The sequence below is a fragment of the Larus michahellis genome, chromosome 1 (assembly GCF_964199755.1).
Source record: "Larus michahellis chromosome 1, bLarMic1.1, whole genome shotgun sequence".
Taxonomy (NCBI): Eukaryota; Metazoa; Chordata; class Aves; order Charadriiformes; family Laridae; genus Larus; species Larus michahellis.
In genome coordinates, this window is record NC_133896.1 from 143417117 (window position 1) to 143429596 (window position 12480).

The 12480-nt window shown below is 37.9% G+C and overlaps 1 protein-coding gene across 1 annotated transcript in view; it reads left to right on the forward strand.

The window, feature by feature from the left end:
• ANOS1 (anosmin 1) overlaps positions 1-12480 on the forward strand; it is a 148091-nt gene that overhangs the window by 85586 nt on the left and 50025 nt on the right. Inside the window, exons 3-5 of the mRNA XM_074606896.1 lie at positions 1146-1208; positions 4345-4567; positions 9859-10043. Of these exons, the coding sequence (XP_074462997.1) occupies positions 1146-1208; positions 4345-4567; positions 9859-10043 (471 nt within the window). The remainder of the gene's footprint in view (positions 1-1145; positions 1209-4344; positions 4568-9858; positions 10044-12480) is intronic.

The window sequence follows — 12480 nt, forward strand, 5'->3', positions numbered from 1 at the left end:
ATTTTGAAGAGCTAGAAATTGAGTCTAAAATACCAAGATACATATAGAGACAATATTTCAGTGGTATTTTTCATTCCCAGAATCTGTAACCTCTGTGACTAATGGCTTTATTATATTTTTCAGGCTTTGTTGCTAGTAAGAAAAATGCTTAACTTTTAAAACACTAATTTTTTTAGTACATTAATGATATAGCTGGACAGGTGAGATACAGCCTATCTGTATTAACGCTTGTTTTTGAATAGCATAAATGTATATGGATGCAATCTAATAGTATGTATAAGAGAAACAAATTACATAAATACTAAATTGTATGTCAGAGGCCTTTGGTTTTGGTGCAATAAGTATCTTTCCACCATTAAAAGAAGGAGGAGGTGTTACTAACTCCTAACAATGCCCGTATTTTCCTAGATCATATATGTAACAAAGGAAAATAAAAGGTTTCTGAATATGAGCCTAAATTTATGTTTCAGCTGCAGTAAATGCTCTCAATAGTGTATTTTTAACTTATGCTCTGCTGTGAAGCTTGACTCTGGTTTGCAGAGTTTGAATCTCAACTCCGTGTATAACCATTGCAGTAGAGGTTGAAGGTGAAGAAATGACAATATGGTACTTGAAATAAAGTGGTTTTGCTAACAGACCAGTGAACATTGTCTATTTATACAGGAATAGTGGTTAAACCTCTGCTGAGTTTACTCCGTAGCTTGGTGAAATAGTTTCTCGCTTGGGAAGGCAATGTGCCTGTCTAATCTTTGGGCTGGTCAGCGAGGAGATGATTTAACTTTCTTTAGTTTCGAGTAGTGCTTTTGACATTGTCTCTGTGATCCAGTGACACGGTGTTAAATGGTATTAGGACCTAGACTCAATAAGGCAGAAAATAGGATGGCACATAAACAAGTGAGGCAATTGCCTTGTACAGTAAGAAATACTGCAAATATTTCTTGTAATCTAACCATGGCTTGGCATGACCTTGCTCTGACACCATGACTCAATGACACAATCTTATCCTCATGAGAAGTGGATTTCTAAATCCTATCATTAACTTCTTATGGGCCAAACAAACAACTGGAGAAGAAATGGGGTCATTTGTGGTTGTTTCTTTCTTTCTCTCTCTTCCTGACATTTCTCTGCCTCCTGATTCTTCCTAGTGCCTGGAGCCCTGCAAAGAGTCCTGGGACCTGAAGAAAAACCACTGCCAAAGCTTCTGTGAGGTACGTCAGCTCAAGGGCACTCTTTCTCACTTTGTTCTAGCTGTCGCTTTCATTTAGAGTATTAGCTTCAAGGGGACAGCTAACAAACACAGGATTTTTACAGCATTCGCCATCATTCGAATGGATACGCATAAAACAATTTAGCCATATTAAGTTTGAGTTTTTAAAAAAAGATTTTTTTTTTCTGACAAAATCATTTATCTCAACTTGAAGTTTTAAGACAGGATCCAGCCACACCTACACAGCTTCTCTCACAAGGTGCTGTTAAATCCCTTCTGTAAGACGCTATTTCTACCACATGCCCTTCTGCCCTTCTATCTTTTCTGGCCATGAGTAAGAAAGAGTATCTTTGTTTAAAAAATAAAATGTCATTGTGTGAAAATCCTTGTGCAGGGTAGCTGGAAAAGATGGCTTTCCTGTATATGAAAGTCAATCTGATTTCTAAAATAGTATCTCTCTTGGAGTAGCTGGGTTGTGGAGTCCTAGTTCAGAAAACTACTATCAAAATACATAATTATTCAGGAAGAAGTCTTTGGAAAACTGTTTCTGAATCATGTTTCAGAATAACCTTGTGAATAAGCAAACCTAGATCAGTTAAACTAGTACAAAAAAAGAGATGCTTTTATTGGATGCCTCTGATGAGTTGGAGGAATTCAGCAGTTCTTCAGTGAATGGAAATATTATCTCAATAGAAAGTTGCTTTATTTTAATAAATCGATATAAAGATACAACTGTATTCAAGGATTTTCCTATTAGAAAATAGAAGTGACCTTAATTGATATATTGATCTTGCTAATATACTGAATCAATGCCCTTATCACTGTGGGCATTCTTTTTCTGGTAGAAGAACATGTCTTATGTTTAAATGTTTTTAAGCATCATGAAGATGATTAGGAAAAGCTTTAATTTCAGCTGAAAAAAAATTTAGATCCAACTATGTGTAAATAGGGATTACTGGATTACTGATCTATGTAGTTACATTAGAAGACAAAGTAAAAATTTCTCATGTAAGAGTTCTTTAACCCAGATTAATTGCTGCTTGCTTATATACAAAACTCTAGGGTCGTATAATAAAGCAGTTTTAGTGGATCTAATTTATGTCATTCTTGTATATCACTTCTCACTTAGGCTGTGTGTTTCCAGATATGGGTGAAAATACGTATAAAATTGGTTTAAAAGGAAAACATTTGTAGAACACTGTTCTATTGTAGTTAAAAACAGTGAGCATCCCTCTTTGATTAGTGTTTTCTGGTTGAAGCTAAATTTAGAACTTCAAAGGCCCATAATGAAGAGCAGCACATTTAGCAGCTAACTGAAAAATGAGCTGTGAAATAGGGTGAGGAGGAGAAGCCTTGAGGACGTATTATGCCTCAGGGAGCTATAAAGTTTTTAATTAAGTAGCTGCAAATTTGTGATGTTTTAGGATTTGAAATTAGATTCACACACACACACAAGCGCACAGGACCACTTTCTCTCTGACTCACGTATGCTCCATAGACATTGTTTGATTGAATTAAAAAAGGCTGCTTTCCTTTGTGACTGTTTTCAATTTTTTTGTATTTTGTAAAAAATCTGGAAGCAACAATTTAGCTCTGTGTTTCTCAAGATGCCTGCTTGGTATGTTACTTCTAATCTACTGACTGGGTGTACGAATGTTGAAGGAACCTTATGTGTGAAGAAGGAAAGGAGGCAGTTTACCTGACTCCTTTTTTTGCCCATAAATTCAGTTTCCTGCTGGCTTAGCTTCTTAACTGGCTAACCATGGGATCAGGTGCATTCCAATGGGGAGAAAAGCAGGAGCGCATGTCCAAGGATCACTGGGGTCAGTAGGAGATATAAGGACTGCTCATTTCGGCAGCCTTTAGGTTCGTTAAACCATAACACCCAAATGCATCCTTAAAATCTTGATTCAAAAATTCTGGACTGTTCTGTAGGACAAGGTGGGAGACGTAACGTGGTGGCACATTCTTGGACCACAGTGGCTTTGGAGAATAAACGGACATATAGTCAGTGAAATACCTGGGCCTCCATAATAACGCAGTCCTTCTCATTGCGCCAGAAATGTGAGAACAGTAAAAATAAGAAAGTAAAACATTTGAATATGGAAGGAGGTTGCAGAAGTTATATGAATAGTTGGATGGAGAGTGGGTTATAATTCCTGTGTAGCCTTAGGTATCTATAAATCAGATCTGTCAGAGTGGAAGGTTTTTGGTTGCTCTGAGATAGAAAGGCAAGCTATAGATAACCCGTTACATGGGTTGCCCATCTACAGTGCCACCAATCACTGTAAGGGAATCACTTTAGCTGTTTTTGCGCCAAACTAAATAAAGCGTCAGATAAAAGAGGAGATGAAATCCCCATGTCACACACAATATTCTCTCCAGGGTGCTAGATGCTATTTTTAACACAGTTTTAAGTGAACCTTGCAAACCTCTGAGTAGTACACATGCTATAAAATGTCTATGCATTGAAGCAACCTCTCATATGTCTAGGACTTTATTTCTCAAAGAAGTAGCATTTACTTTGATCTTTAATCAATATATTTAAGGCTAATTTTAATCTGTATTTTCTGCTGATCATTTTATCAGAAATTTAGTTCCAGTTCCATGAAGAATTATACAATTACTAGTATGTTGGCAGGAACATAAAGATGCTGCAAAATCTTCTCTTACTTAGCCAACTCAGTCCAAACAGTATAATGAAAGAAGATTTCACTTACTTATCTAGAGTGGCATTTCATCAGACATTGTGGGTAAAGTGTTATGAAGTACAAAGGGAGGAATGTGGGGTAGTCTGGAAAAAAAAGATTCTCTGACCATTGCTTCCCCTTTATATTGGGAATGTTTTTAATCTGTCATTGAGCAACTTTGTAGCCAGCCAATGTGAAGAAAACAAGGGAAAGCTGGCAGATATAAACAATTTTATTCCATTAAAGATGGTGGTCTTACTTGAGGGAATTCATCATTCTGTACTTGGAATGCTTTTTTAGAAGTGGCTTGAATATATAAATCTTCAGGGATAGTCTTGCAAAAGCTGAAAATCTGAATTTTCCTTTAGGAGGTCTTGGAAAATGTACAACTTTTTTTTTTTTTTTTCCTGTTGAAAACTTTAAACAATTCTTTTGTTTTCCCTTTAGCCTCTTTTCCCCAAGAAGAATTATGAATGCCTAACTAGCTGTGAATTCCTTAAGTACATCCTGTCTGTGAAGCAAGGGGACTGCCCAGCACCTGAGAAGGCCAGTGGTTTTGCAGCTGCCTGTGTTGAAAGCTGTGAAGCTGATAGTGAATGTTCTGGAGTGAAGAAATGCTGTTCCAATGGATGCGGTCATACGTGCCAAGTTCCAAAAAATCTGTACAAAGGTAGAGATTATTAATGTGTACTCATATTGGGCTAATAACTTCAGGCGATAATAAAGTCTCCTAGAAAACCAGGACTTTCATTTTGTAGGAGTTTGTATGGATGGGAAGAAAAAGGAGAGGCGCCTGTAGAGATGTGACTGGACACTGAAAGGGTGGAACGCCAGAGAAAAATGTTGCTCAAGTTTCTGAGTTTTTTTCCCCTTGTGAAGCCCATGTCTGGAAATCTGTGGAATGTAAACATGCGGCTATTGTGAATCATCTTAAGCAGAACAAACTTGCCAATTTAGGTGAAATCTCACTTAATTTGATGCAGATGAGAGAGAATGCAGCAGGAAAATATTTAACAATAAATAGTTCAAGTCCTGTTAACCACAAATAACATTTATGTTTATAAGCCAAGCAGGTAAGACTACCAAATAGGAAGTGTGAGATAATCTTGTAAAAGAACAAATCAATGTGGTATATTTGGCATTGCTGATCTTAATGATGAAAGAACACAGTGGTGAAAGATTATAATATCCACATATATATATATTAATTCATTATTTAAATGTAAGACGATCTTATTCAAAATGTTTTAATTGATTTGAGACTCTGTGGAAAAAAAGTTTTCCTTGACATCCATCAGCAAGAACATATAGACTAAGAAATTATTTGCTTAGACAAACTCCAGATTTTAATTTGTTGGAATTAAAAAAAAGCCTTATACATGGAAATATTCTGAAAATATGCTCCTAATGCAGAACAATGACCCTTTATGAAAGGCATTTTCTTGTTCCACAGAGTCGGAATGTTTTGTTAGAAATTCATTCTCCTTACTTCAGTGATAAAAAATAAATATTAATCAGTTATTCTTCTGATAGCGTGGTCTCTCTGTGGAGAGCCTAATCAGCGTAACTCTGAACTAAGCTCCAGGCTTAGGTCCGAATCAATCTAGACTTATTTCCATCTGTGGATGGAAAAATGGTAAAATATGTGAAGGAGATGGTGATTTTATTTTTAAGTTCATTGCTTTAACTGAAATGTTGATGCATCTTTTTGAATGTCCCTAGTGTTGAGAATGTGTGTCAGAAATAATGTGCTTTGACTTTTGAATCCTGTCTTCGAGTGTGCAGGATGGGCCATCAGGAAGCACTGTCTTACTTACTTACATATATGGGGAAAATTTGATCTAGAAGTCATAGACATTGAGTAAGCATAAAACTGATGAAGATTCTCTTGCTTTCAAGGTAGTTCAAAGCAAACCCTTTAAAACTATAAGAAATTAATATACTCCTATACACAACACCTGTCAAAATGAAAATTATTAAAATGGATCACTTAGTTATTTCTTTCATCTTCTTGAGACAAATGACTGGAGTGATAAACTGTCATTTGTGTTGTATGTGTAATGATTTACATGATCAGGCTCCATACCACAACTGCAAAGCATTCCAGTAAATGAAAGAGCTGGAAAAGGTAAAAATAAAACAAACAAGCAAACCAGCAAACAAATGAAATAAGATGACATGCATTTGGAGAGGACGCAGGATATGACAGGATATGATAGGTTGTATAACTCCACACTGGAAAGTCTGCTGCTGTTCAGCCTAGTTATATAGGAACAGAACTAACCTTCTCTAACATCTTATCACGTATCTGCAGGAGGTGCTTGCTTGTAAGAGCATATATGTCTTGCAGAGGAAGGAAAGCCCAACACTATACTGCCTTCTCAGCTAACGAATTCAGCTAATTAGCGTTTTCAACCTGTCTTTCTGCAACAAAAGACAAATAGAAACAGAACAAGCTTGCTATTCATTTCCTCCAGGGGTAAATGACCTTCCTGTAGCTAAGGAAGAGCAAACTCTGCAAGCATGACTAAGATCTAGTGAATAAGTTTAGTACTGATCATTATGACAGCGCTCACAGCTAGAAAATGAACTCAGATTGAATCTAAGAGTCTACAGAAGTTTCTATAATTCCACCGTTGATCAAGCTCTGGGGATTAGTTACAAGAGCAGATAGAAATTACCCATGTTATTTCTTGGATTTGTCCTCTATTACTACGTGCTAAAGCCCAATTCTAAAAGCATGTTAATGAAAGTACACTCGCACCAAAGTCACATATTGCAAATGTTGTTGGATTAACATAACGAGTCCAGTTACTTGTTATCCCAATTGTTTACCGGCTTGCTTTCGCTATAATCTTCAAACTGTCTGTTATCATTGCATTTTTTCATCTCTGCTGGGATTATTACTAATCAGTTACATAGTCTTCACATTTTTAGTTCCCTTTACTGGAGATATCAGATGTTCTCTCCTACTCATTTGTCACTTGCCACCTCCTTTACATTGTCTCAACTGGTGAAGGATTTCAGAAAGTGTCCCTTCTCCATGGTCTGCATCTTTTCTTTTTTTTCTATATGGACATAATGATGTTATAAATAACAGTAAGTGCCTAAAGTAGATTTGGTACTTCAGAGATAGAAATGGGGACAATATCTCTGCTTAGAAGTAAAAGAGTTGAAAAATGCAGAAAAAAACCCTAAGGAAGAGTAAGGGATGGAAAATGCTTGATTGGGTTCACTTTGTCTAATGTGCATGTATGCGTCCCCAGGTAAGGACAAGGACATGTATCTTTTTCTCCACTCAGCTGGTGACAGCTTTAAAAAATCACCCATCACCTTTTTCCTGTTCAGAAGTTAGTGGTCTGTCAGCTGTGATGACACACCTACTTGTGTGAACTTTCCAGGACCGCTTTTTAACAAAGGTTTAGGGTTCATGCTCTTTAAACCAGCCTAACTAATTTTATCTGAAAGGTGTAAGGGAGCAATCCATACAGCAGACCAAACTGCAGATCTGGGCAAGGTAAATTGTGAAAAGAAGACCATGATATTTAAAGGGTATGATGGTATGACAATATCATAATAGGATAGCTGGAGCCGGATGGCCGTCCACAGTTTAAAGGCTCTTGTCATGCGTAAAGAAAAATAGTTTTGCATTAAAAAATAGTGTACAGTTGTAAAGGTGCAAATCTCTGAGTCTTCGAACAACTATGTTTACAATCGTACTGATGCCATGAATGTACCCTTTTACTGTACAAAACCCGTCCATGGAAACTTTTGGAATTCCCAGGGAACCAACAGCTAAGATACAGATTCTTATGGTGGAACAGAGTGCATTTATTCTTTTCATGTCACAGGGATGCATGTACCATCTGAAACACACCTTTAGAAACATTTTTCCTGGGCTCTGGTATTGCATGCATACAGCAATCAGTGATGTGAATTCTTCAGTTACGCATTGCAGACTTCAGAGGACTAATTTGTTCCAGCACGATGAAAGGGCTGACCATTTACATAATAAAAAGCACATTGAAGAGTGACTGGATCTACACATCTGGATATGAAACTGATTGTGCTGGTTCTACAAAAGTATTTTAAAATGCACTTGTGCTGTGCTCTGGTTGTGTGTGCTGCTGCGCTCCATCTGCACGCAATTACGTAACAGCGGAGAGGCTGGGATACTTGCAATCAAGTGAATCCAACTGCCCCTAATGCAAAGCAGATGGAAGTTTTCTTAACGTGCAAATTGTAGGATTATTGTACATCATAATTAAAGGAGGATTTTCAAATGTGGAAATGCGAACTGACATGTTCTGTGATGTTCGTTGTATTAGACTAAGACTGCTGGCTGTTGAAGGATATCCAGGGTTTAAACTGCTGTGATAACCAGATTTAAGTACTGGATTTTCCTCAGGTTGATTTTAGGTTTCTTCAAGAGCTACAATATCAATTTTTATTTACTTATAGCTAATTTTATAATCAGATTTAGGAGAAGATCTCTTAAAATATAGAAGTGGTTCGTTCACCTAAGGAAATTTTGCTACTTGGTCATATGTGGCAGACTGAGTAGGAGACTATTGAACAAACACACACAGCCGGACTTACGTGGACACCCACTGAAATGACAAAATAACTAAAGTGCATACGATAACTTGCTAAGAAGGTTTATATGTCAGCATAGAAATCTTATTTGTGACATTACCTGAAGTGACAAAATGATGCGTACTCAAATATGAGTTCCTAAAGTCTGTCTAGAGAAATGTGTCTAACGCTTGATTTGTTGATTTAATCAAGAGATGCCAAATTTGAAGAGTTATTTTTTCCTTCGAGCTACTGCAGATGTTTTCAAAAAGGTGATGTTACCAGCAGTAGAAACAACAGAAATAACTGTTCTTCAGTGTCACTGTGTAATGAGAAATTACTGTAAAACTTTAGAGAGACATCTTTGTCTCTGAAATGTAACAATTGGACAGCATGCATTAGATAGAACATCTGTTGCGAGATGCCTTGGAATTACCTTTCCTAGATCTTTAGGGAAGAGTGGAGAGAGACACATCATACAGTACAGCTGCCTGTGAGTCAGTAAGATTATGCTGCCATGGAGAAGGCAAACAGCTTTTTTAAGTGTATCAGACTAATGTAGGACTTCTAGTCTAGCCTACTTCTCTAGTCTACACTGGTAAGAGCTCAGACACAGTCTGTGTCCGGTTTTAGTCGTGACTCTGGAGAAGGGCTGTGGGCCAACGGGAGGGTTTCCAGAGACAACTGCAAGAATGTTCAGAGGTCTAGAAACACTGATTTAAAAGGAAAATGGAGTGCGCTATGGTTATTAGACTGAAGAAGAAAACATTCAGAGCCATGATGACAGTCTTGTGGTACATAAAGGCTCCTCCAGAGAGTAAAGAAAGAAAGAATCTGTTCTCCACGATCCATGAACATCATGGACAAGTATCGAGTTTAAGATGCAGCAGAGAAGACTAAACAAGGTAGTGAGAAAGCTTTCTAATGGTAAGGATAGAGAAGTATTGGAATGGATTACTATGTGATGCTGTGGAAATTCTGTCATTAGATGTGTTTAAGGACAAATCAGGTGAAAAACTGAACAACAGGTATAGCTTGGGATGAAAGGGATCTTTCTGCGGGTCATCAAAGCATACTTGGAAAGTGTTTTCTGTGAAATCAGTTTTAGCTTACAACTTTCAGATCCTTTAGTTTTTAAATGAAATAAAGAAATAATTTTGAAGAGAAGATTTTTTAAAAACAAGTTTTACTGTTAGCAGAAATAGTTCGGCTGTGACCACTTCTGAAACTCCCATGCTCATCAGCCTGTCCATTCGCCACTTTCTTCCTTCTGTCTGACCAACAGTCTCCTTTTTTAAAAAACTTTTTATACACCGTCATCTACATATGCTTTAATTGCATCTTGTAAATTACTCACATATTTTTGTCTGCACTTTCCTATTACAGGTGTTCCACTGAAACCCCGGAAAGAATTAAAATTCATAGAACTTCAGTCTGGAGACCTGGAGGTGAAGTGGTCTTCAAAATTCAATATTTCCATTGAGCCTGTGATCTATGTTGTTCAGAGGAGGTGGAATCAAGGAATCCATCCAAGTGAGGATGATGCTACCAACTGGCAAACCGTGGCACAGGTCAGTACTTTGTAAAGCCATATGGATCCCTAGCTTCCAGATTGTGAACTAAAGGTCCTGTTCAGATTGGAGAAGAGTTAGGTCACTTACAGGTGGAGAGGCTCATGCAGAGGGATCCCTTTGTAGGGTCTCTCTCCAGGTCACAGTAGAGCTGGAAACAGAACCCAGATCTCCAAGGCTTCTGAACTTCAGTATTTTCACTTCCAGTTTTTCAGTTATAGAAACATCAGATGCTTTTGGTACGTATTGAAAATGACTTCATAAAAAATGGTGAATATATCAGTAAAGAAGTAAATAGTGGTTTCCTCGTCCCGAAAAGAAAAAATACTTAGAGGTTTACATTTTCAAAATGAGTTTATTTTGTGGGTTTGCTCTCTATAGATAAAAATCTGTAGGACTAGCTGGAGGCTTAATTTTCATAAGGCCAGTGAGTAGCACCTTCTTGTAAGAAAATACTTATGATCTATTCACATGGGATTTCCAAAGTCTCTTAAAGCCACAAGCTCTTAAATCTCTTGAAAAATGTAGAATTAGATACCAAAATCCATTGAAGGAGCACATAAGAGACAGTTCTTTTGAGGCCAGTGGGACTCAGTGCACAATCTCCAAGGCATGGCTTGGGTCTTATAAAAAAGATAAGAAAATACAATTGGTGAAAAGACTATTTATTTTTTTTAAATAAAACAGACTGAAAAAAAAGACTAAAACCTTTATTCTTTGTAAAGTTGTTTTTTTCAGATGTTACCCTCCCAATTCAGAAAAGACTATGATGTCATGCTCTTATCACTCAGTGCAATCCAGACTGAAAATGTAAGATTCATGAGCAAATGTTTCTTAATGAGAAGCAGCCAACAGAGCATAAATTTTCACTTAGTTCCTTCCCAGTTTCAATCTGTTTTTTAACATGCTGACAGTCCACCTGGATGGCAGAGTTCCAATCGTTTATCTTAAGTGCTTCACCCTCATCCCTGCTGACAAGGAAAGTAAAATGCTGATTTTGAAAAGACCTGCAAAATGTCATTATAGCTAGGAAAAAATGGAAAGAGAATAAATAGAACCATCTACAAACTAAAGGAGGGAGTTTAAATTCTGTGACAATCTGCGTTCATTCTCAATTCAGATTGTGTAGGAAAAAGCTATCTTACAATAATGTCAAGCTTGTGAAACTGAACACTCAGCAGTGAAGTTCTTAGCTTCAATGTGGTGCTACAGGCGGCTGTCACTATGTTAGAGACTTGCTCAGAAAAAGTCACCTGCAGCAGATCCTGGCATGAAACCCTGCTTGTGCAAGCCCAAGGGAACGTGCACGCCAGCAAACCTGATAAAGTTGCAGTGACTTATTTATTATCTCTCCACTGAGGTGCAGATCTGTGTTCTCCATATTCAGCAAACAACCTCCTGCCTTTGCTACTAGGAAAATACCATGTTGCAAAAACGAGCCAAATCTGAATTACTCACCACTGTTACCGTGCCATGTATATGTGCTAGACTGTAGAAGCCCAACTCTTCTGGCTGATGGATCCAGACTGCAAATGTAGCACAGTGCTGTGCTTTTTCTCATTGCAGAAACAGATGTCATGCACATTTCTGGAAGCATGCATTACATATATATGCTCCATAGTAGTGGAGCATGTAGAACCCTCTGCCTTCTTGCAGTGGATGTACAGGCGAGAGTGTTTCAGAAACGTGTTCCTGTGCAAGAGTGATAAGAATCCTGACAGCTGCCTTTCCTGGGGGTCTGTTACAGGCAGGCAGAAGGGGCTCAGTTAATCTCTGTGTCAGGAGAAGCCTCCTACAACTTTCTGAGAATTTCGCTGTCCCTTCTGCATCACAAGAGACACGTGTTTGATTGTGTGATGGACCCCACTGGGGATGTCAGTTCAGAGCAAACTTCAGGATGCCTGACTGGCTTCGTGAACCGTGTATACCTTATGGGACACAAAGGCTGGACACCCTTGAGCGGTGCTAGTAATCTGAATTTCTGTCTCTGTAGAGTAATTCTGTGTTTGTAGTTTTAGACATCCCACCAGGCAGTCAAATTTGTTAAGTGTGGCCGCATGCAATAGAATTTATTTTGTAATATCAGCCACAAGGATGGATATCCAGTTTGACTAAAGTGACTGTGTGCACAGCCTCAGGGCTTTTCTTGTCCTTATAACTGAGATTTTTTCTTGTACGATTCCAAAACATTGGGCTATGAGACCTTAATTATAGGCAAAGGCTGTGAAGAGCTCAGCCGTTCAGCTGAGAACTCCTGGGGCATTCCAGTCCAGGGGAGATGATGCTGGCTTTTTCATTACTCTGTGACTTAAGCTAGAGAGCATGTAAAAAGCAGTTGAAGATCAAAAAGGCTGTGTGTGAGGATCTGAATTTCTCTATGCCTGTGCCCATATGTAATGTAATTATGCGAAGTTTTTGTTTGCATCTTCTTATAAAA